General features: G+C 37.2%; 1 protein-coding gene across 3 annotated transcripts in view; it reads right to left on the bottom strand.

Annotated features, from left to right (window-relative positions):
- LOC126816204 (glycine N-acyltransferase-like protein 2) overlaps positions 1 to 20,253 on the bottom strand; it is a 32,874-nt gene extending 12,621 nt beyond the window's left edge. Inside the window, exons 1-2 of one of the 3 annotated variants that reach the window (XM_050542484.1) lie at positions 19,391 to 20,253; positions 4,658 to 4,752 (exon numbers count right to left, since the gene is read on the bottom strand). In XM_050542484.1, coding sequence (XP_050398441.1) covers positions 4,658 to 4,738 — 81 coding nt within the window. In that variant the 5' untranslated portion in view covers positions 4,739 to 4,752; positions 19,391 to 20,253. Of the gene's footprint in view, positions 1 to 4,657; positions 4,753 to 4,884; positions 5,096 to 19,390 lie in introns of those variants that run through there. The other 2 variants (XM_050542486.2, XM_050542487.2) reach the window with 2 other exon arrangements.
- Positions 20,254 to 26,358: the final 6,105 nt, after the last annotated feature.

Genomic DNA, 26,358 nt, shown 5'->3' with positions numbered 1-26,358 from the left:
GTTTGTTACATGATACTTCAGGCATTTGACTAATGTACACACTATCAAGGGATTAGGTGACCGATAACTATGGCCTGTAAGATGGTCTCCATGAATGCCCACCGAATTCTAATTTTAATTTGTGTGAAAATAAAACCATCCCTTTTCTAAAACTCTATAATAGTCACGTATGAACCTTCGTTTTGGTAAGCTGACCTCTAACGAAATGTGTTCCTATTAAATAAACTTATCACTGCTTGGTTTGAAGGATTTTTAACATCGAAATCCGGTATCATCTATTAAAGGAAGTGTAAAGAATCACGCCCCTATGAACAACTGGAATAACTGCAATCATATCAACATTTATATGTTTCAGGAAATGAGTCAAAAACCACACCCCCACCTGGAACAACCGCAACCAACAACATTTATATCAATTTGAAATCAAACTCCGGCAATATTTCTCAGAGAATGAGTCAAAAATGTGTCCTGGACCTGCTTCGTCCCTATCAAGTCTATCCCTTGTGCTGTTCCGCCCCTATCACATCTATCCCTTGTGCTGGTCCGCCCCTATCAGGTCTATCCTTTGTGTAGTTCCGTCCCTATTAAGCCTCCCCCTTGTCCTGTTCTGTCACTATTAAGATCTACCACTGGTCCTGTTCCATACCTATCTAAGGTAAATTCCTGCCACATTTCAAAGAATTCCATTCGGCCATTCGCGCATCTTCTTGCCAAGACTGATGCATTGCGTGATCGGAAAGTGGTGTATATTTTCGCTGGGAAATACAAGTCTGATTCGAGTCAATACGGTAAATCTCAAACCTAAAATCTTTTTGATCTGAGTCTTCGATTTCCTCTGTTATTCTGAGTTCTCAAAGTGTGAAACATTTGCCGCGGGGTTGGATTGAAACCAGACAAGGACGATTGGTTTTTAATCAAACACCTTTAGAACAACGTGCCATTTGCCATTCTGCCGTCTCGTGTTTAAACACAAAATACACTGAACAAAATGATGTAATACCTTGTTATCAGGAAGGTACATAGCTACCTGCCTAGATAAATCGTGTGCAAATATTCCAGGTAAATGTCAGGCAATGTTGTTGTTTAGTTTTCGTCTGAGGTGATCTATTTTAGAAATAACGGATATAATGTACATTATTATTGTTGCACATTACGAAATGCTGTAATCAGTTTAGTGTTGTTTTTACAAGGCTGTAATATTTAATGGTTCAATGTCGTGGCATTCTACAGAAATTGGTACACTTGATCGACCTGGTCACGTTAGAATATCGTGACATTCTACAGCATTGACATACTTTATAGAACTGGTTACCTTATTGTACCAATGTCATGGCTTTCTGTGGTATTGACATAATTTATAAATGTGGTTATGTTATTGTGCCACATGTTATGTCATGGCTTTCTACAGATTTGACATAATTCATGAATGTGATTACGTTATTGTACTAATGTCATGACTTTCTAGTATTGACATAATTCATAACATTTTATACGTTATTGTATGTCATCGCGTGAAAAAAAGTTATATAATCAATAAATTAAGAGATATTTATGAATTACCAAAAAATGAAATGGACAAAGTTTTGTAATTGGTCAAGTTATTCGATCAATGTCATGACATTTTACAGTATCAACATAATTTATAAAATAGTTACTTTATTGTCAATGCCATGTCATTCTAGAGTATTTACATAATGTGGTTACGCTATTGTACGTCATGGCATTCAATGGTAGTATATCAATGTCATGGCTTTCGACGGTATTGACATTCTTTATAACACTGGTTACATTGTTGTACCAATGTCATGGCATTTTACAGTATTGACTTAATTTATAGAACTGGTTACGTTTTTGTATTCAATGTCGTGGTATTCTATAGTATTAACATAATTTATCAAACTTGCTAATTCATAGAATCGGTTACGTTATTGTACCAATGCCAAGGCATTTTACAGTATTGACATTATTTATAGAACTGATTACGTTCTTGTATTCAATATCGCTGCATTCTATTGTATTGGTATACTTTATCAAACTGGTTACGTTATTGTATCGACGTCATGACATTCAAAAGTATTGACATAATTTATCAAACTGGTTACGTTATTGTATCAATGTCATGGCATTCTACAGAATTGGTGTCATTTATCAAACTGGTTACGCCATTGTATACAATAAAACGATTAGCCCTAATACGTTTCGTGTCCCCATAACATAGATTAACCTGAACAAATCAATTAAAGGTGATCGATTATGACGTGCTATTGAATACATGTGTACTGATTTATATACGTCACAGCATAGGTCAAATACTTCTGGTGTCACCTTAAACATGAGATTAACATTGTTCTGCTCTAATGCGGTGTATCGTATCCGTCAACACCAGATTAGCCTTAACTAAATTTCATGGTTGTAATTAGGGTTCCACACGACGTCCATAGAAAAGTGGTTGTGACTTAAAAGATAAGACTGCTTTGAACGATCTGTGCATGCCAGAACCCTGGCGAACGCTTTGAAATTGGTAATTTGGGACAAGTCATTTTTTTTTGGTTCAGATGGGCTTGTTTCTTTATTTGTTTGAATCTTAAACATTGTATTTCAATCGCTAAAACTCTTTTCATTGCTATGGTCCTCTAAATGTCTTAATTTAATATAACTGGGCTAAAAGATTGGCGTTTCATAATTACTCAGAAGAATTGTTTGATTTAAAGGAGTAGCGAAAATATTATGTAAACACTAGTCCAGATACGTCACTTTACCAATTATGTGTCTCGATTATGTCACCGTAACATAATATTAACCCGAATTGACACCGATTACTAACAGGTGGTAAACATAAAGGCCACACCAACTTGAATTCTCGCTTCCCTTTTCTTGGGAATATAATATTAAAGGTGGGAACAACAGAAGGGCCTATTGATAAAGATTACTGATATTGTAAAACTACTGCTTCGTTAATATTTGATGTTTCTACTTCAATTGTAATATATAGTATCTCCAATAGCACTGGCGTTTCCGTTTTTACATAACGTATTTCATAATTTTGTTAGATTATCTAATTTCGTAATTTTGTTAGATTATCTAATTTCGTAATTTTGTTAGATTATCTAATTATTTTTTTTCTAATAATATTGTCAGATTTAAATAAGTAAAGTGCGTTTAAATGCTTAAGATTTGAACCAGTTATCTGATTCGAGTCACGGATAGCGAGTCCTACGTCTTCAGTTCCCATTAAGCACGCATCCGTTCCCATTAGTTTTGTGTTCGAGCTTATACTATAGACAAAACCCTTTTTATTATTTTCTTCATCGAATATCTAATAGCCGTTCACACGCTTACTTTAGACCGGTTTAAAACTTCGTAGATTAATAAGCTATTTTTTTAAAACTATTTCGTCTGACCAAAATAATCGTGACAAATAAACCTGTTTTTTTTTATTATTTTCTTTTTAAACCCCAGCTCGCTATATTCATGCATTTGTTACTCCTGACTATAAAGCCATATAAATGGATGTCATCTACTAACCCTTATTTATTCTGTATTTTTGTTTGGAAATTTCATTAAAATGTAGATTTTCATTTTAAAAAAGGTGAGTATTGAATATATCACCCGACATTCACAATAACATTAACAAACCGAAAACATTACTACAAGGGCGTATAAAATGCCGACATTGTTATTTACGCATCAATTGATTATCAGTCTGAACCATCGAAGTTATAACAAAAGAGGCTACTAGGTATAATTAACAAAAATTGTTGAAATTCGATGTGCTTCTGAGTTTCACTTTATACAGTGGGAACAGGGGTAATAACTTGATAATTTATTTTCAAAACGGCTTCTTTATCTCGACAATGTAAACAGTATATTATAATATATAAAATTTTAAAAACGTGGATAATACATTTATGTACAACATGGGCGTATAAAAAGCCAAATAAATATTTTAAATTCTAGGTCTAGAGTAGCGGAATCTATGTGATAAAGCAGTTATAATACTGTCTCCTAACTAATGGAAAAGCAGAATTGATGCAAGGTTGTAAAAACACGAGAATTTTAGATGAATTAACGACCCGCAGTGCACTTAGTTTTTCATAATTTTCTCTTTTTTTTTGGTAATTTGAAACAGGACATAAACTTTTAGCAGTTAATCCTGATGTCCTATATTTAGTAACACTACTGGCTTTGATGATTATTGCCATCGTATTACTTATAAATGACTAAATCACAGTTATATTAGATTATCTAGGTAAAACCCCTTTAGGTCATTTTTCTATGGAAATATTGCATTGTGTTACGCAACACTAACGGCTATCTCGATTGACCATGTGTACTTCAGAGTTCAATCATCCATTGACCACGCCGTTTGCACGTGGTGGTCAGCCTGTCAGCTGGTCAGCATTGAAGTAAGATGATAATGTTGGCTACAATCGAACGTGCCCCAGTCAACACGCGTGATATACCATAGATCACCATTAGGTCTTGATCGACTTAGTATATGGAAACTATATATAAAGCAATATACGAATATGCAATGTGGAATGAAAACATCCACACGCACGGCTTGATTTTTGCCTGTAAAATTTTAATGGGGCTAGAAAAACGTTTAAAAGAACATTTAAAAAATGCATAAATAATAAAGGTAACATGGACTCACCTTAGCGGACCCCGGGAAACCTCCTCTTAATTTTTCAGTTAATTCGGAAACATCTTCCTTTCCAAGAACTCTAAAGATCATTTTTGCAGGGTTGTCTACAATAAAAATTTAAAGAAACTTATATATATCACAGACCTACTTAATCAACATGTATATCTTCCCGTCGTTGCGTTTGTAAATGGTGTTTGAATTCTTTCACTACATGACTTGCTGTTACATAAAGTTACCTTTTCATACCTCGATGCTCGATCTATTGTTCACCCTCTCACAATAAAAGCATGTTTCCCTTAATTGAAACACGGCTATAGCTGATAAAGAAAAGACAAAACACCGCTTTCACATGTAGCACCTCCTTTGTTGGTTATTCACATCCTTTTCTCAGAAATGCGAGTTTTCATAAATAACTAACAATAAACGACCCTTTCTTAAGCGATGCGAGTTTCGTACACCGTTTCCTGTGTCAAGCATATACATGTATATTAACTGTGTGTTAATCAGTACGTTCGTACAATATTTATATACGTCAATAAATCGCCCAGAGATATATACACAATAAATCTATTATGTAATACACTTATGGTGGATAATTATATCACCTATTATAAAGAGAAGGGTTGTAAAAATAATATTAAGCTTTACTACAGGTCATATTTTTCTAAGATATGATCTTCACAGATGTCATGCACAAGGGTGGGTATGCCTTTTCTTTCTAGACCTAATTAATATCGCACCTGGGAGAGAGAGAGAGAGAGAGAGAGAGAGAGAGAAATGGGGTTTAACGTCCACTCGACACAAACTAGGTCATTTCGAGACTAACATATGGTTTAATATTATTTACATAATTCGCTTGCGCGTAGGGGTCTTTAACTGTGGGAGGAAACCGGAGGCTCCGGAGAAAACCCACGAGGTTGGACAGGCGACCCTACTCCTTGCCACGTACAACCGGGGATTCGAAACCACCCAGTCGACTCAATGACAGACTTTATGATACAGCGCGCGCACGCGAACCATTCAGCCATCCAACCCCCCGTCGCACCTGGGATTACAAGTATTGTATAGCATATGTCGTGCACAAGGGTATGCTTAATCTTTCTAGATCGCTTGATATCATGTCCTTCGGGGGGGGGGGGTGCTTTTTTATGTAATTATTTAAAGTAGCTAAGTCTCTAACTCAATATCATCCAATATATTCGACATTGAAAACACGAATTATTTATCAGTTTAAACCAACAATGATGTTGTGATCTTACCGGGAAAAGATGGGCTTCTAATATCCAATATTTAAGACACAATAAACATTTTACGATTGGTACACGAATCGTGTACCATAATCCGTTTCAGCGCAATTTGTAACAAGCGACTCGAAGAACGAGGTTAGACATATATAACAAGTCATGTAAAACGGGGATGCCATATTCTTATCTTGAGAGCATGCACAATACATACTATCGGTAAAGAGTGGAATAACCAGACGCTAGAGATTGCCATTCGATTGAGACTTCTGGCGTACGTATTTCGCCGAACATAACTACTTTGAAATTAGAGTAAAAACGGAAACGATTGAATGTAAATCAGTTTATTTACATTCATATTACATCATTATATACGTTGAGACCTATTTGTGTCAATTTGGAGGTCCCAAATATTAGCCATTTAGCTCCTTATTTGTAGGCCTACAGACTAGTATTTACAAACACTGGGCTATATAGGCCTAGGAAGGAAACGAGATCTAATACACATATATCACCTGGGGTTATAGGTACAATATCTAAGCAATTAATGAGTTTTATATGACAATTGTACGTGGAAAAGAGTAGGGTCACCTGTTTAACAAGACATTTGTCCTCATAATCAGTCCCTTTAAAGATAGGTTGCCGGGCAACGAAATACCCCCCCCCCCCCCCAACAGCTAAATCTTCTGAGCGGGCCACACGGTAATGTGACCAGGGCCAACGACAAATGAAGTTATTTTCAGAAATAAAGAAACAAATTCATAGACTTATAGTTTTTACTGGTGCTAACATAAACAAAACGTGTACCGGTAATCCAAAGACACTTGTAATCGATCAAAAATCAATTGGATTTAATAACATTTTTCGAGTTACGAACATAATCACATTAGAGTGTCCACAAGAATTTTCTAAATGATCAAGGGTCTTACCTCTGACCATAATCACTGTGCATGTATTGCAAGTCAACAGGGTGAGAGGTGATAATGTCAGCTTCAATAAAGTCCACAAGCGATAGGGGGTTGGATGACCGAATGGTTAGCACGTGCGCGTTGTATCACATGGTTTGTCATTGAGTCAACTGGCGTGGTTTCGATTCCCCGGTTGTACGTGACAAGGAGTAGGGTCGCCTATCCAACCTTGTGGGTTTTCTCCGGGTCCTCCCGCTGCTAAAGACCCCTAAGCGCAAGCGAGTTATTGAAATAAAATTGAACCATGTGTTGTCCCGAAATGACAGTTTGTATCGATTGGACGTTAAACTCCATTTCCCTCTCTCTGTAGCTTACATAAATGCTGCTTTGTAATATAATGTACATGTAAACAGATTTAGTTGTCCACCACAACGTGCAGTGAAGTAAATAGTGGGGCAGTTATCTCACTGCTGACAAAAGAATAACGAAGCAGTGGGGCAATACCGATGATGTCAATTTAGAAAAAAAAAGAGCTTTTGGTACTATTTGAGAAATGAAAGTAGCATATTTGGGTACAAATCACACTTGAAATTCAACATGTTATATCGTAACCTGGGGGAGACAATCTTCCCGATCCACCCTAGTGCAATGTATATAATGATTCATTAATCTTGAAACCAGTATTTTGGACAAAAACAAAATCAATTTGAAGTTGGTTGCCAAGAAACAAAACCCCGAAACACGACACCCAAGGTATAAATGTATCTTATATATTGGGTGTCCCCCACCCCCACAAACACAATGTGGAATAATTCAAAGAGTATTGTACCTATATCATTAAGTTTGACAACTTAACCCAAAGTTGCAGATTACTCGCTCAAATAATAGTGTTAATATAGTACGTGTTTTAAATCAGAATGTCAAATTTTGATTTCTCGACTGTGAAATAATGCGCGGCTTGGCGGGTAAGAGACGGCCGGGCGGGAATTCCTCGGTTCGCCCGAGGCGCGGCTTGGAGGCCGAACAGCGCTCTTGAACGCTAACTTATATTAATGTGATAAGTACAGAACCTTTTGGTTTATTCCACTTTAAACATTGTACCACTCGGTGTGTAGGTAAGTTTCAACAATAGTGTTGACCGTACAATACACGCATGGTTAACAAACTGATATTATAGTTTTAAATAAATATACCTTCATTATGCTTCACACGTAATACTACAATACCTTATAAAACTCGCATTTGTGACCCAAACAGACACGATACTCTGAACATGTATAGATTTTTCTCTATTTAAGAAAAGAAGAGATATAAGCGATAAAACATGAGCATGAGAGAGAAAGAGAGAGAAATGGGGTTTAACGTCCACTCAACATAAACCAGGTCGTTTCGGGACTAACATATGGCACAATTTTATTTCAATAACTCGCTTGCGCGCAGGAGTCTTCAACAGTGGGAGGACCCGGAGAAAACCCACGAGGTTGATCAGGAGACCCTACTCCTTGGTACTTACAGGTCAACATGAATCTCATATTATTTGAAATTAAAATTCGTCCTTGAGATGACCTTAAAATTTAAAAGTTTTCACGTATTGTCCATTATCCAGGTATAAATTAAATGAAATTGTGAAAACTGATTAGCATGAGCATCAGCATGTCTGTTTTAAAGAATAAACTACAAATCACAAATGAAAAGAAATGGGGTTTAACGTCCTACTGTTCTGCTCCTAAACTGGGCTAATGAAGACGAGCATACGCCATACTGTGTGCTATGAGCGAAATTTTGCCCGGGCAGCGGCGATTCGGCCTACTCTTATAACGAATTCGAACTGTCAAGGGATCTCTTACGTACACGCCGATGTGTACACGGAACCTCGGTTTTTTGCCCCATCCAAACGACTAGACAGCTGTTCTACTCAGCCCCCCCCCCCCGTCCTGCATCACTGACAAGGGAAACCACGTCGGAAAATCTGGATGAACTTTCTCAGCCAATGCAGGGATCGAACGCCCACTTACCCACTTAGCCACCATGACCCCCCAAATCACAAATGAAAATGTAATTGGGAGAATGATAAGTGATTTCAAATGTTCCTTGACCAGTACCACTGACAAGAGGAAATCAGACGACAGTGAACTTTCTCAAATAGCACGGATGAAAATATTTCGAATCAGGGATTATTATCTCATGCTTAATATAAGGCAAAATAATCAAAACTATAATATTTGACGATCAACCTTTGCGATCTCTATATCGAGCGGACAAATTCTTTTGTACACCATTGTCTTCAGGTTGGAATGTTTGATAATTGTAAAGCCATGCTCAGTATAGTCTTATGTTCCCTTTAACATTGTCATACATTATAATATAATATGTACCAAGACGTAAGCCGCGCTTTTGTCCTTAACATGATTGCGCCACATAATTTAATGGGTCAAGTCATGGCACACTAACCTTCAAAATATACACCTCGTTTGTGAACCCCGCACATGAAATCTATCCACCTTATACATAGTAACGTATCCGGGTAATTGATCTGGGTATTAAGCTTCAGTTTAAGAGACGTTTTAAATTGTCAGTTTGACCATGAGCTTGTCATCATTTTGTACACTCATTGTTGACTTACATGTGTACTGAAAGTTACTACGAGATAAAATATGTGCCAAGTCTAAGTGGGTACGTTGTTTCTTATTTAGGCCACTTTGGGAGATGAGGCTGGTTAGCTAGGTCATTTCTATACGTACACTGTTAAAAATAATAAGGTGGTTAGGGGTAACTCCTAACCTATAGTGGTGTAAACTGATAACACCTAATTAGTGTAGAACATTACACCAATTCAGGTGGAAACTAGTTGCCACTTCCAGTAGCGTAACCTGCCTGATACACTACACACGGATGAGTGTTGCACCCAGGTAGTGTAATGTTACCCAAGGATGTATTATTGTAAATTACACTTCCATTTTAATTTTACACCAAAGCGGGTGTAATTTGATTTGTTGAAAACACTGTTGTACAACATTGTAGGTTGGATATTTATTTCAAGCCAAAGACTTCTAAGTTCAGAAAACTTGAAATTGACTATAGGCCTCTATGATAATTGGTACATGTATAGAGCGTTTAGTCCGACCCAGATTACATATACACCTTCAGCTATACTTTCGCTTCATTTTACAATGACATTAATTAAATTGACAAATGTCAATCAGACTGATTCAAATTCAACTACTGTTGGGTAATTAGACAATCTGCATCAATTTACAATGAATATAAATCATGAGGAAAAAATCAATACACATATTCTTACAAATTAGCTGAAAAATGTGGTTTATTCATTTATGCACCACATCTGAATTAAGAATAATTAATTAAAATATAGTACTTGGTAATATTTTGGAACATTTAAACGTCTTTAAGCTAATATAATCTATACTTGAGGCGTTATGAAAAATGTATTAAGATTATTATATCATGATAATATTCTGATAAACACTCTAAAATGAGTTATACCTGTGTTACTAATGCAATTAACGTCATATTTTACAAAATAAACACTCAAATTAGAATACACAAACACTTTGGTAACGCAAGATACAGAGTAAAATTGACACCTTATTCGGAGGAATGTTTCCTTAATAAAATAATTACACCTGTTGGTGTAAATACAATAAAACGCTTGTAGAGTTGTAGCTCATCCCTAACACCCTTTAGCGGCTACAATTACACCTATCCTCATGTTCAATACTCATGAATATCGGTTACACTTTTGCAACATAATAAATGATGTAAAATTAACACTGTTGTATGATATATTCCCCATTATCAGTTACACCCTTTGGTGTAAATGCAGTAGAACACTGATAGTGGTGTAGCTTATGCAGGTGTTCAATAGTCATGAATATCGGTTACACATGTTAGGTGTAGCTCTTTTAGATGGTTACCCTTGCAAAAGTGTTACAATTTAAAAACGCTATCTGTGGTGCAAAATTTACTCTTAATTAACACTGCGTATAGTATTTAATTACATCCATTTTTTACAGTGTAAGGATAGCGTGATAATAAGGCCATTCAACAACCATGCATCGACAGCAGCTTACTTGAAAGGAAAATTTTGTGTGCTTATAAAGTCATTCATTGGCAATTCTGGGTTAGGGTTACCAACTCTTAAGCTCAAAATATTATTGTGTTTAGACCGACTCGTGAGAATTTCCAACCACTTCGACGCTCCCTTCTGTCTACATGTATAATACATGAATTTTGTTCGTTTGTTTGTTAATTTGCTAAAGGAAGCCAAACGATTGAACTTAATTAACTGTTTTATACCGCATTTAATGGCGCTTTATATTTTTGTAATATTTGGTGCAGTATTTAAACATACATTATGCAAGAGCTAAATCTGTTTATTGCAGGTCTGTCTTTAGGCCTGACATGTTTTCTAAATTATTAATTGGAAATTAATTAACCTATCCAGGCCATAATCAACTCTAGATGACATCGCTAGCCTGCGATCTTTAGTGGATTATGAGCCGATTTACTGCATAACTTTCCTTCACGATTTAACGATTAAATGGATAATCGAGACTATGCTGTTTATCGTACTGACTTAAGTAATGATGATCAAGGCTAGGCGGAAATCAATCGCTTTGTTCTCGGTTCATAGTGGATCAATTTGAATGAAATTTTCAGCAAATTGCCTTTAAATTATCTAGTTTTTAACTATTATAGTGAGAACTGCCAACTCGTTATCGTATCTCCCATAATGTATCTTTAATGATGAAATAGACAATTAAAACTGGATGTTGTGAGGAAATGTTCTAGAAAATACCAGACTACATTACCTCTATATTTCGGACAAATTCTAAAACACAAAATCAAAACTAAACTAGATCTGCTAAGCAGATATTAAAGCTTTCATATTCACAGTCACTGTCACATGTCATAGAAATAATATGAACAGAAAAAAAAAATCATTATAATGAGTAAAAATTTGGTGAAGTTAATTCGATTTTTCACTGGTAAATAATTAAATAGACAAGTGGCATAACTTGACCCGCATCCCATCAGCTATCCTGAAAAATGCTGGAAAAATTAAACAAGTAAATTGTGTTTAGTACTGGGTTAATTAAGACAGGCATATGCCTTTGCTATACAGGATGACATGAGGGAAATTTAGCTTGGGAGGTGTAGGCCTGCAGCCAAAATTTCTAGCTAGCTTAGAAACACAACTCCGCTACACGGTCTTCCATAAAAGAAAAACTATACATTTTTGGAAAGCTTATGATGCCAGGAAGACAAAATCTGGGAGTTCCAAGCAAAATGTTTGCAATTTATTGATTTAGGGCCAGATGAAATTCGTCAAAATTGTCAAATAAATGCTATTTGTGTACTAACAATTCTGAAGTTGACATAAAATTAAATAGTTGGTAAAACACCTCATGCCTTCATCCTTGGCAATGAACAGTTTATTGGACAGATTTTGATGTAAATAAAAATGCTCAAAACACAAATGTCATGGGTGAATAAAGAATTGTGGAAATCCATTAACGGTAAAAAAGAATTATCTCCCTTTCTGTCAAATGCCTGTAATTGATAGACTATCAGGTCTTGTATGAATCATAAGACCAGGTGTGGGCAAACAAGCCCAATAATTATTTTGTTTGTTGGATCTCAAGGGCCTGTTAGGGTTGGTTGTTGGATGTTTGCTCAGAAATTATCGCTTGTATGGAACATGCTAGAGTCGATTTGTAGCATATTCTAGCCAGGGGATATGTTTGACAGTAGTTGAGTGATATGCTTTTGAAATAATGGAGATCAGTAGCACTTTATAAGCATTGAACCACATGATTTTTTTCCACTAAGATAAACATTCTAAACCCACATACATGTTCCCTTTCAATTAGCCACTACAGTATTTTTACAACTGTAATGTAGCTGTGAACTACTATTTCGGATATGATTAATGGTCAAATTACAAACATACATGTAGATATAAGTTAAAAAAAATAATTGTGTATCTGGGCTGGAATGAAGGGAAAGGTTAGAAAACAGGATGGACAGTTGTGAAATTATTTATTAAAGTGAAACAATCATTGAAAATCAAAATTAAACAGTTACTCTGCACATCAAATGTCATCAAAGTTAATCTTCATTATCATCATCACTGTCACTAAATGTATTAACATCAAATTCGGTCTCTTTAACAGTTTTTTTTTCATTTTCACATTGACTACACATGCACAGGTCTGTACAAGAAAGGGGGGTTGGGATGGCCTAGAGTGCCGCGCTTCGACCTCTAGCTGGTCGGTCACCTCTGGCTTGTGGCTGTGGCTTTGATCCCAGGTGTGAGCGTATGTGGCATGGAGATAGAGGCGTCTTCTCAACCTCGTGGGTTTCCTCCGGTTTCCTCTCACTGCTAAAGACCCATACGCGCAAGCGAATTATTGAAATAAAATTGAAACCGTATGTTAGTCCCAAAATGACCTAGTTTGTATTGAGTGGACGTTAAACCCCATTTCTCTCTCTCTCTCTCTCTGTACAAGACAACTTTGCTGGCCATTTATGATTCTTTCTCTTATGACATCTTCACAGAATATATTGTATGTGGTTTAATATTCGACGGAGGGCTAGTCATCTTTGCTGAAAAATATAAATAAACATATACATGTACACAATTAAAACAAAATTCTGGAGCTTGGTTTACTCTCATTAATTTCGTACAACAGAGGAAAAAGACACTTACACAGGGGTTAACATCTTATTTTCATGCAGAAACCAGCTAATGAAGACAGGAAGGCATTAGCAGTACAAGGAGAGATAGAGAGGAGAATTGCGGTTTAACGTCCACTGGACAAAAACATAGTAATTTCAGGACTCACCCATGGTTCAGTTTTATTTGAATAATACCAGTGGCAAGAAGGCGGAGAATACAAATAAAAAAAACATCACAAATATTTACCTTTCTGATAACTGTCTAAGAAATTCAGTACATGTATATTGCCTATAACATTTTTGGTGATATCTGACCTCAATGGCCACACAATCTTGCCCTCTGATATGCCTTAAAATATCTTCATCCTCTTTCAATTCAGCAGCTTTCAACAGTTGGCCTACAAACAAATTTGCAAACAAATTATACACCATATAGCGTTGAATGTTGTTTGTGCTCAAGGGTGGGGGAGGGAATGTCACTTTGAGGCCTACATGTACATGTACCTGGCTGGTCAACTCTGGCATGCGGTTTAGTTCAGATCCTTTGTGTGAGCGGAAATGGTCTAGAGACAGATCGTCTTAGCAAGGCACCTACAAGTGGGCCAAGTAAATAAAAAACAAGTTAACTTCTCTATGTTTCATCCCTTGTGCAAGCAAATGTGCAACACTTTAACCAATGACTGTGCCAAATCAACAAATGGGGTAAAGGGCTTTAATGGCTAGCTTCATAACAATTTTACAGTGATTGCAGTAGCACTTCTGATTCCATTTACAACAAAAACAACAACACAATAATTAAAAACTGTAGGATGAATATATTTAATATTTATTAGTAATAATTATAAATTTAGTAAGTAACATAATATTAACATTAGGCCTACCTGAGCCTGTTTGGGTCTGAGTCTGTGTTAATACATCCTTCTTCCTATTTTCTCCAACAGTGACAAATCTGTCACGTTTTTTACATATAATACAAACAACAGGCAGCACCGATTTACTCTTTCTTTTTGCTTCAGGAGCGTAATTTGTTTGGAGAGCTAGGTCCTAGATCGTCTACACTCCCGCTATTCCCTGGTTGGATTGTAGCCGGGGATTTTAATTTTTCTTTATCTATACGATTACGGGCAGACCCAATTCGGAATTTGTCTGTAAAAGGCCTGTAGCATGTTGGGTGAAATCCAGTATCTTTTGGCGCGTCGATAAATTCCTTGTTTGATTATATCACCCGAAGTCGCCTGTTCAGCTATCCATTTCGCTCGCCCATCAAGTTTTAGCCATTCATGGGCACATTCACGGAATTTATCCCAGCGAGATTTTGTAAATAATTGTTCTCGTTCCTTTCTAAATCCTTGGTAATGAATAATACAGCGTAAATTTGATTTACGTTACGACAAAGTCTAACTTTGTAAGTACCAAATAGTCATACGAGATATGTGCATCTCATCAAATTCAGCTTATACCATACCCACAATAATGTTACGGAGTCAGTGAGTTCAAGTTAGACAATACGCTGACCTTCCACTGACCATGCTTATAATATAAAATCTGTCAATGACAGCTGATTCATTGTTTAGTTTTTTATATGATATATTTAATATCAATAATATATGTATATGCATGCTTTATTTTACTTTACACGACCTCTAAAAATGCCCCAAATCGTAAAAATACGACTTTTTGGATTTCGATCTCCTTTTTTCGGCTACCCCGGACATTTTCAAAAAATGATACAATGATTTCACACAACAGGCCAGCTATTAGCCTCTCGATTGACAAGAGTTTCATCGCCCTCCATTCATTATAACCAATGTTATCGTGCCCTAAAGAATCAACAAATCAGCTTGCTTATCTCTGCTTACCCTAGGCAAAAAATGCTCATCTTTGAACTCAATCATCACATTGACCTAGTGAACGCCTACACCAAGTTTGAACATTCTAGCTTAATTAGAAGGAGAGTTCTTGTGTTCCAAAGTCCCGGCCCTTCAAATTGCTTCTATTTTTCATTTTCAATTCAAAATGGTGACCATCACAAGACCGAAATCAAAATTCTGATCCGATAGATTTTTAGACATTCCTTCCAGGATTCCGAAAATATGACGCCCGAGTATGTAAGTAAAATAGCAAAAAAGCCTTTTTGATTTTTCACGTTTAAAGATGGTGGCACTTCCGGTTCGATCGACAAACTCCATATTTTGTGTACGAATCAGTAATTACTTGTCTAGTATCGAATTTTTTTTTTAGGTCATTCTGACCTATATTTCGACGATTTTTTTGAAAACTTTGATCCTTAATTTCACCAAGGGGAGATAATTTAGAAAATTTCCAAGGACATCATTGAAGTCGCATTGGCAAGATCTACTAACATTCTAAATTTCACGAAAATCGCACAACTATTAAAGAAGTTGTCAAATTGGTAATAACTTCCGGTTCGAAATGACAGCGACGAATTTTCGAAATGCCAAAATCCGAAATTGCAGATTTGAAGTAAATGTTTCAAGATACTCAAAGAAAAAAGAATTAGTAAAATAGGTCAAATAGTCACAAAGTTACAGCATTGTAGGTCAAATGCATTCCTTCGTAAAATTCGGTGATTTCGAATTCGTAAAACGTTTTGAAAATATATTTAATCAACAGCCACCACCCATTTTTGGGGGGATAGGTAAAAGTTTCAGAACGATCCTATGGTTAGATTCTGAGAAATCCGATTTGTGGACAAAACACAAAAAAAAAATAACAATAATAATCTTAACAGAAACAATAAGCTTTCATATGTAATATGAAAGCTTAATAAGACATGCTTCCGCCATACAACGCAGGATACCTAAGCTAGTATTCAAATAATTTCAGTAGCAATAGCTTCACGATTTGGTGTAGTTCTCTACATTCTATTATGATTAATATTTTCAGATAACATTATCGATCGTGCATATGTTTCCTGGTAGTAAAACTGTTTTTGTATTCTTCCTTTCTCTTGGAATTCATGCTGTTGTTACTATTGAATTAATTGCGTTTGACAATTGATAGGCGGAAGCCGAGGACTTCGCTTTTTAGTGGACCTTCAACCAAACTAAGGTGTATAATATTTTCATACACGCACGTTATATAAAACATCAGTCATCATCCGAGGCTAGAGGTTGTGGGATAAGGGGTGGAATTCATGTTGTTGTTACTTTAGAATTAATTGCGTTTGCCAATTGGCAGGCTGAAGCCGGGGGCTTCGCTTTTCACTGGGCCTTCAACCAAACCAAGGTGTATAATATTTTCCTACACGAACTTTATATAAATCATCAGCCATCATCCGAGGCTTGAGGTTGTAGGATTAGGGGTGTGGTCTCATGAGTGGAATTTCATAAGATCTCTCATCATCTAAATCCAACACTGGCGCTTTGTGATTTTACCAGACATGAACATATCTGTAACTAAAAACAGGAATAATATTTCGGTATTGTTATGGTATTCAAGTTGGGTCCTAGTCCTCCAAACTTGTTTAGGTCATGAATGGATACGTAAAGTCTTATTGACTTATTTAATTAAATTTTGACTGATTTTCTACTGTTTTAAAAGTTTTATGTATTTCAGAAATGTGTTTTCATAAATGATGATGTTTGAAAATGGCGTGAAAGTCATGTGTGCAGAATTTCTTGAAGATATTTGCCAATAAAGATTTGAGTTGAATAAAATCATTGAGCGCAAAAATGAAAAACAAAGTACACTGTTATATTTATACACAGTAATTCGCCTTGATAAATTAGTGTGGGGGGGGGGGATATTGTCCATTTGACACACTTTTCGACCAATCACAATCGATGAAATTTCTAATTTGTGCTACAATTTAATGTTAACCTTATGTTACTCATTCCAAAATACTTAGCAAAATTGTTACCCACGTACGTGTACGCCCCCAAAGCGAAGTGATTTCGGGTATACCATGCTTATTTAGGCTACTCTCACTTTGTTTAGGGGGTCACGGTGGCTAAGTGGGTAAGACGCTGGCTCGCTAGCCTGCAGGTCGGGTGTTCGATCACTTGTATTGGCAGAGAAAGTTCATCCAGATTTTCCGGCGTGGTTCCCCCTTGTCAGTGATGCAGGACGGAGGGCCTGACAAGGACAACTGTCTAGTCGTTCGGATGGGACAAAAAACTGAGGTCCCGTGTACACATTGGCGTGCACGTAAAAGATCCCTTGGCAGTTGGAATTCGATATAAGAGTAGGCCGTAGTGCCGCTGCCCGGGCAAAATTTCCCTCATAGCACACTGTATGGCGTATGCCCGTCTTCATTAGGCCAGGTTAGGAGCAGAACAGTAGGACGTTAAACCCCACTTCATTTCATTTCAGACGCAGTCTCTCTATTATGTTCTATCCCTGCAGTGGCCGAGAAAGTTCATCGGGATTTTTCGGCGTGTTTTCACCTTATCAGTTGTGCATAACAGAGGGCCTGACAAGGACAACTGTCTAGTCGTTCGGATGGGACAAAAAACCGAGGCCCATTTACACATTGGCGTGCACGTAAAATATGCCTTGGCAGTTGGAATTCGATACAAGAGTAGGCCATAGTGCCGCTACCTGGGCAACATTTCCCTCATAGTACACTGTATGGCGTATATCCGTCTTCATTAGCCCAGTCGGAGAACAGTGGGACGTTAAACCCATTTCATTTTAGTTCCGAGTGTAGACTTTCACTTTCAGTACATTTTATTTTCCAGAGTGTTATCTTTTCTTAATATTAAGAAAAAGCTTTGAAGTTTCTTCCTTTCATGCACAACGCACACATGTAAGTCTGCATAAGTAAGCAAACGTACATGTATTAAAATTCTTGCATCTTGATGAGTGTGTTCTATTTTCGTTTCGACTTAATTACTATTGTGTAGATTGGAATAATTATGTCTAAATGCCTTTTGTTGAGGGTTTCAGTCCTGTGATTTGGGTACACTACAAATTTTAAAGATTCTAATGGCTTTTGGTTTTTTTGATAAATGAACCAAGTTCAGCTATGATATATGCTCTAGTCTACTTATCTTTTCATCTTGCTATGTTTGTACATCATTATGTCTACATGTTTCTTGAGTAGAGTTTAGTCCAGTTTTGGGGTAGGCCAAGTGCGTTTAGATCGATTAATAGTATACGGGTTGCGCAATATCTAAAACAGGATATGGTTAGTTAAAATTCCACCAATAATTCTGGCGCTTCTTATCACCCGTTTTATATACTATTAACATAGATCTTAGAAATGCATTTTGTGAATAGAATATTTGTAATTTGCATGCAATATAACCACTAGGTGGATAATTAATTTATTAACTTTCAGGATCTATTGCGCAATTAAAGAAACCAGATAATAACATGTTTAATCGGTTAGTCTTCCGATATCAAAACATGCGGGGGATGGGAGCGAGGGTACACTTTTCAAATATGCGTTCGTTAGCTGTTTAATTGACTCGGAGACAAACCACCAGCGCCCCATGTATACCCCGGATAAGTCGAACATCCGGGGGTGGGGGGGTATAATTTGTAAATATGTGTTCGTTTTAGCTGTAAAAAAAGTCTAAGAGACAAATCACCAGCGCCCCACTTATACCCCGGATAAGTCGACCCCCCCCCCACCCCCGGGACACGCGAGTTTCGTTCCGCCGCGAGCGGGTTTATAAGTTATCTTCCAGGACAAGTATTACGCAATAACTAATTAAAACATATAATTATATGTTCGTTTTAGCTGTAAAAAAAAGTCTAGGAGACAAATCACCAGCGCCCCATTTATACCCCGAATAAGTCGTACGCCCCCCCCCCCCACCCGGACCACACGAGTTTCGTTCCGCGAGCTGGTTTATAAGTTATCTTCCAGGACAAGTATTACGCAATAACTAATTAAAACATATAATTCCAACTAAACATACCTTATTATTCGTTGATCGTGATTCTTCAATATATGACGTTGGTTCCGGATAGGATATGTTAAAACAGGAATGTCTTCAAGTCTTACAGTTTGTTCATCACTAACTGTTAATCATATACTGGCTGAGTCCTGGAATTATTCGTTAATTGACAGTTTTTGATTGCAACTGATTCTCGATCATGCGTTGAACAGCAACAGATGTGGTTAACTTATTTGAATAATCGAATGATGTCTATGTGCATACAATCTCTAACGCACCCAATATATAAATAAAATATAAGCACAACCCACGTAGAAATGCTATTTTAATATCGTTTACTACAAATATAATAATTCATTTTGAATTTATCGTTACATAATGTCATGTCTGTCACCAAGCAAGTCTTTAATCATCGGATATATTCTAGAATCTTCCTTTTTAAAAACCGGGTGATGATTATCCAATTCGTTCCTGTCAATAGCAAATCGATTAAAAATCCATAAACAGTCGACCTGTATAAATATGCAGCTTTTTCCGGCTATAAATAATTCAACCGTACAGTGTTAAAATCCATACAAATGACAGGCAGTAACATTATCCAGTCACAAACTATATGGTACAATATACAGATAACACGTGGTTCACATGTGATAGTTATTAAAACAAACGTCTGATCAGCTACCAAATAATTCAACTCAGCGAAACAACAAATTCTTCTTCCGTGAAGAGAATCAAAGAGCTTTTTTTATCCAGTCACTTTCTCGCTTATTACAAGCAATATTCAATATTATTCACTCGCTTGCCGATCGTATATAATCTACCTTACATCAGTCGATATCCCATCGTGCCAACACTTCACATCGACCGATCACGTGGTGTACACACGCAGACACGCAAGCATTCGGACATAATCGGTGTTTTTCGTAATCGTAAGCGGAATAACTAGAGGGTATCCGAATCACGCAGTATACAGACCAGTGAGTCAGTAATTTAACAGACTTTGACATGAAAGTGGTAGAAGGTCACTGATGCGTAAATTGTTCGTTCGAGTGATGAGCACGTGTCTGAATGGGTGAAGGTCAATGTCAAACATACTATATAGAACAGTATAGTCGATGTATTCGACTTTGTGGATACGGAAGGGTGATATACTTTGTATTTTGACGAATTATTGTAGAACAGTGAGAGTGCACATATCGAATGCTACACATAAGCTAACAATAGCGATAGACGTGTGGGCTACATCAATGAATGATCTCATATTTCAATTCATATTGTACTATTTTTATGGTAATGGTGTGGGTTCTTATAGAATTTTGTGGGATTCGAGAATGCGATAGATTATTCATGAATACTACAGGAAAAAGAATTCATTCTGTGTATTTGTACATTTAAGGCCACCGAGGGAGGCGCTGGTGGTCTAACACTTTCGCTTTAGATCACACGATCTGGTGTGGTTTGAATCCCAGGCCTGTACGTGACAAGGAGTAAGGTCGCTGTCGAACCTCATGGGTTTTATCTGGGTACTCCCACTACCCCTATGTGTTGGCATTATAGCTCCCATTTTTCTTACATGACTTCATTAAACTATAGTTTTTCCCTGTATTTCAGTTACCAAGTAGAGAACTTGTCATGGTTTACCTGGTGAACAAACGGTAGAATTCAAATTAATCTGCAGAGAAATCAACATAGGCCAATCAATTTAGAAGATGTCATGAGTCAACTATATTTTTCCAAAATAATAATAAAAAATATGTAGAATTTCGATATACCAATTCCTACAGAAACTGTAGTGAACCTATACTCAGAATGTTTATTCCTATACTGTAGAACTTCCTACAAATTGCACTCTCAATCTTTACAATACTACAGTATTTTCCTATAGGCATTTGTTCGATCCCTGCATTGGCCGAGAAAGTTCATCCCGATTTTCCGGCGTGGTTTCCCCTTGTCAGTGATGCAGGACGGAGGGCCTGACAAGGACAACTGTCTAGTCGTTCGGATGGGACAAAAAACTGAGGTCCCGTGTACACATTGGAGTGCACGTAAAAGATCCCTTGGCAGTTGGAAGTCGATATAAGAGTAGACCGTAGCGCCGCTGCCCGGGCATAATTTCCCTCATGGCACACTGCATGGCGTATGCCCATCTTCATTAGCCCCGTTTAGGAGCAGAACAGTAGGACGTTAAACCCCATTTCATTTCATTTTCCTATAGGCATTTCCCAAAAATATTGTCGAAATTCTACAGCCGGCCACGAATGCTATAGAAATAAGAATGTTATCCTCCAGATAATGGGGCATGCCCCAACCCCCACTAAATCTCGGGACCAGGACAACTGGGGGCGGGACAACGCTGCCGATGATATTTCTTTTTCTGTATTAAAAATAACCAATACTTGTTAATTAAACATTCTTGATTATTATCACGCAGGTTCAGTCTACTAAACACATTGTCTATAGCACTCACTAACTAGCTATCTTTAATAGCACTCACTAACACACAAATTATCACAGGTGAATATTATGTGCAATGCCACGTGAATATTCCAACACATGGCAACCGTTGAACTTACGGACAATGTTTAGTACACGCTGTGCAGTGTCTGTGATCAAGTAATAAACTATACTAAAAAAACAACAACAGTGAAACCATTTTCAATAAGATTAACAGTTATGTTTTTATAACGAATACATATATATACATTTTTTAAAGTATAGTTTATAACTGTTGCCTCATTTATCATTTAATAAACTATACTAAATAGAACAAATAAAATCACTGGCAATAAAATCGGTTTGTTCTCACTTTCCCAGCAGATTAACCCTACTAATTAAGCGGATTATGGATTAGTTATGGATTAGTGAGTTATACTCTGTTTTAATTATTGCACGAAACAGTTCAATTTAACCTATGACATGTATGAACTATAAATCACTGTCTGATTTTTCGTTCATATGTCAAAGGGTCGAAGGTGTAGATATAAGTTTATGGAACCATTTCTACACTGAAGGTGCAAGAACAACCAAAAATATGTTGAAGGTTGGCATTCAAAGTTAAAGAAAGTATCGTCAAACCACCCGAATATTTTTAGATTCATAGAACTACGTCAGAACATGGTTACACAGAGATACAAATTTTACAATATGGAAATGGAGGCGTTTCAGTCCAAAGAAAAGAAAATACATAGAATTAAACAGAAGAATACATGATGAAAAACAAAGATTATGAACTGGTTTGACGACTTTATATGAATATGGACATGTACAATACTAAATATGTTAATAAAATAACTTGTATGTAAAGTAGTTAATATTGATATGAAAAATATATATGTACATGCTAAATTTGTTAATAAAATAACTTTTATGTAAAGTGGTTAATATTGATATGAAAAAGACTATAGTTTTAACACCATTGTTACCCTAATTAGTACTGGTCCAATGATTTTACCTGGAAAACAATACCTGCTGGGAAAGTGAAAACACCCCATAAAATCAACAGTTATAAACTATAATAATAATTAAAAAAAAATAATAAAATGGCCGGCAGTTGTCCTCGCCGGCAATTGTCCGCTGACAGTTGTCCTAGACCCAAAATCGCTATAGAATAGGCGGAAACGCCGCTGTCCCGGAATAATTCCCTCATATTACACTGCATAGCGGATGTCTGTCTACATTATTACGTTTAGTGCCGAAAAATAGGACGTGGAAAACCATTTAATAGGACTTATAAACCTGAAACGGTAAATCTCTTTGATCTTTGTGGTATATTCTATGCCAAGAATAACTTGCGGTCTGAAAGTCAGGGGAGGTTTTGGATATATACAGGGAAATTTGGGGTTATTCTTCTGAAAGTTTTTCTTTAAACCTGTAACAGGTTATTCTTCCAGGGTAGGTTTTTTTCCATAAGAAAACATGATATAAGGTTTTTCTTGCGGGAATTCTAGGATATTCTCATCTTGCGTACGTGTAAACAGACGGTTTATAAACAAGATAAAGCACGAGACTGAGGTTATGCTTGGGAAGAAAGACTTCAGAAAAAACCCTCGACAGAAAAACCTTGGCCTACCGGCATGGGTTTTTCTTTTTCTCGGGTTATTTTCTTCAGTCTTTCTTTCCCCAGCATAACCTCAGTCTCGTTCTTTATCCTACACAGAATGATCGCGGTACTAATGATTTGTAAGGGAAGTAACTCCAAAATATGTTGTGTTCCAAGGATTCAGGCCACTTCCTAACAGTTAGTTGGACTGTACCCACACAACTGGAACAACACATGTTTGTGTGGTTGACCACAGAATACAATAAACACGTAACCATTTATCAAAGCAACCAGACTCTGTTATCTTCCGCTCTTAAATCATGACTAGTCGCTAAAACCTGTCAGTCAAGCAACTGGTCGTGTTTTAAGGTCGCGGTATTCCATTGCATCGCTTCTCATACTATGGATTATATCTGCATTTTCATTTCTTCTCATTGTAACAGGGTCGTATTTCGGGACTCTGTCAATTGACATTGGTTATGAATGTCCTAGCCAGTGTCTTTAATATTGGTAGTTTTGAATTTGTGAGTTTATAGTTTTGGTTTTGAGCTAATATAAATTAGTGAAGATGTTTCTGGTGGTGGATTTTCTATTGTAAGGGTCTGGAATTATATTGTCTGGATTATGGTTTATTTTATGTTAGTGGTTGAAATGTCTTATTTCTTATGTGGGTTTAGTTTTAATATTTTTTGGGTAGTTGAAAGGATAACTCGTTGGAGTCTTTCAGTTATGAATGTGGTCTCTGTCTGAAAAGTTGTTTATCAGGTGATATGTAATTCTTTGTCCTGGTTGGTTATTCGGAAGTGTAGCTGGGATAAAACTAAATTACATGCATGCATTATTACCACATGTTACAGAATAGTGAAGGTCAACACCGGCTCTTTTCCACAAATGGGTAAGCTACTTAGTTTAACTTTCTTTTAATAGATGACTGTGAAAGCGAACTGTGAGTTTCATGCGTGTTTGATATATGATTATATATACTATTCAAAAAAAGTAGGGGATATTTGATTTTTAAGTGTTATTAAAGTCACCTAATGAAACTGACGAAGAAACAAATGACAAAATGAAATGAAGTTCACATTCATCGATTTATTCCAAATGATCGTTAGACTAAGTAAGGCACAGACTGACCATTATAAGGGTAAAATGATACCCGGGGTCAAACAGCAAAGTTACCACACCATCAAAACCAAGTCAGTAACGGGTAAATCCTCCTCTGTTTGCCAAACAAGCATTGATCCGACGTGGCATACTCCTAATGAGACGTCTAAGGTCATTTTGGTCCAGATTGTCCCATTCCTGTTGCAACGCAGCAGCAAGTTCTTGGACATTGGCAGGACGTTGTTGACGTTGACGTAACCTCTGTCCAAGCATGTCCCAGACATGCTCGATGGGGGAGAGGTCGGGACTCAGTGCTGGCCAAGGTAATGTGGTGATGTTCTGTTGTTGGAGGTAACCTGTAACGATCCTGGCCCTGTGACATCTTGCGTTGTCATCCTGGAAGATGAAACGGCGGCCATGACGTCGTGCGAACGGCACAACATGGACTGCCAAGATGTTGTCCCGGTAGTACTGGCCTGTAACACGCCCTGCAACAACATGTAAAGTCGTTCTTCCAGCAACAGTGATGCCTCCCCACACCATAACAGAACCACCCCCAAATCGATCATGTCTGATGACGTTAACGTCTTGGAAGCGCTCGTTTCGACGACGCCACACCCTCCTACGTCTGTCCAAAAAATCAACAGTGAACCTTGACTCATCTGAAAACATCACATTGCTCCAGCGTCGATTATCCCAGTGTTGACGATCCCTACACCAACGACGTCTTGCCTGAATGTGATGATCTCTCAAACAAGGGATCACGCGAGGACGTCGGGCGCGAAGGTGACCCCTATGCAGTCGATTCCGAATCGTCTGGCCACTCACTCTCACACCAGTGTCTGTTTGAAGACGAGCGCTGATCTGATTTGCTGTGATGACACGATTTCTCAAGGCCAAGGTACGGATAAATCGATCCTGGGCTGGAGTTGTCGCCCTTGGTCGACCTGAGCGTGGTCTGTCCTGTACAGATTGTGTATCACGGTATCTGGACCATAGCCTGCTTATGACAGACTGAGAAACATTCATCGTCCGCGCCACAACCGCCTGTGTTGTGCCGATCTGTAGCATGCCAAGGGCACGTAACCTTTCATTTTGGGGAAGCCGACGCATATCAAAATTTGTTTTCTGGTCACTAAAACAATTAAACTGATGTTTCCACCCTGGAATTCAATGCCACAATGACTGTAACATTCAAAGTCAGAGTCGTGCAAATCTTGGGTTGGACCCCCATGATGATCCCAAGCATCACCTGCATTCCATGCGGTAGCTATTGGTGCGTTTGGGCGTCACATGTAACTGGAAATGTTTCTTCTGTTAGGTTCTATAGTGACTTTTTTCGTAGTCATTTGCATATTTTAGTATTATGCCCCCAAAATCAAATATCCCCTACTTTTTTTGAATAGTATATGTGTCGTCTATTTATTTTGGGATTTCGGCGGGAGACATCAGCCTCACTGTTGGCGTGTTTGGCATAATAATGAAGAAGAAAGGTGTATAATTTATTCAGGAGCCGTGACTTGTTATTTATTGGGAATTTCATACGGAAAGTTATCATTTTCTTTAAATTATCGGTGAATGGGGTCACATAAATCTATACAGTATATTGTCAGGATCATCCCTTCTGTTCCGATTCGTAAATCGTGATAGTGACCAATGAGGAACCAGCGATAATAATCCATTTCGTGAAGGTATATCCCGGAATGTTGACGTCTCACGCTGTCATGATCGAGAGAAACAACACTCACGGAAAAAAATAATTTACTATCAGAAACGAGAGTAGCTCATAAAAAGTACTTTTGTGCAATTTTACACAATTTAATCCTATAAAATCAGTGGCTGCCAG

The sequence above is a fragment of the Patella vulgata genome, chromosome 3 (genome assembly GCF_932274485.2).
Source record: "Patella vulgata chromosome 3, xgPatVulg1.2, whole genome shotgun sequence".
NCBI lineage: Eukaryota > Metazoa > Mollusca > Gastropoda > Patellidae > Patella > Patella vulgata.
Note: the sequence above shows the minus strand (reverse complement) of the source record. Positions and strands in the feature narration are given on the sequence as shown.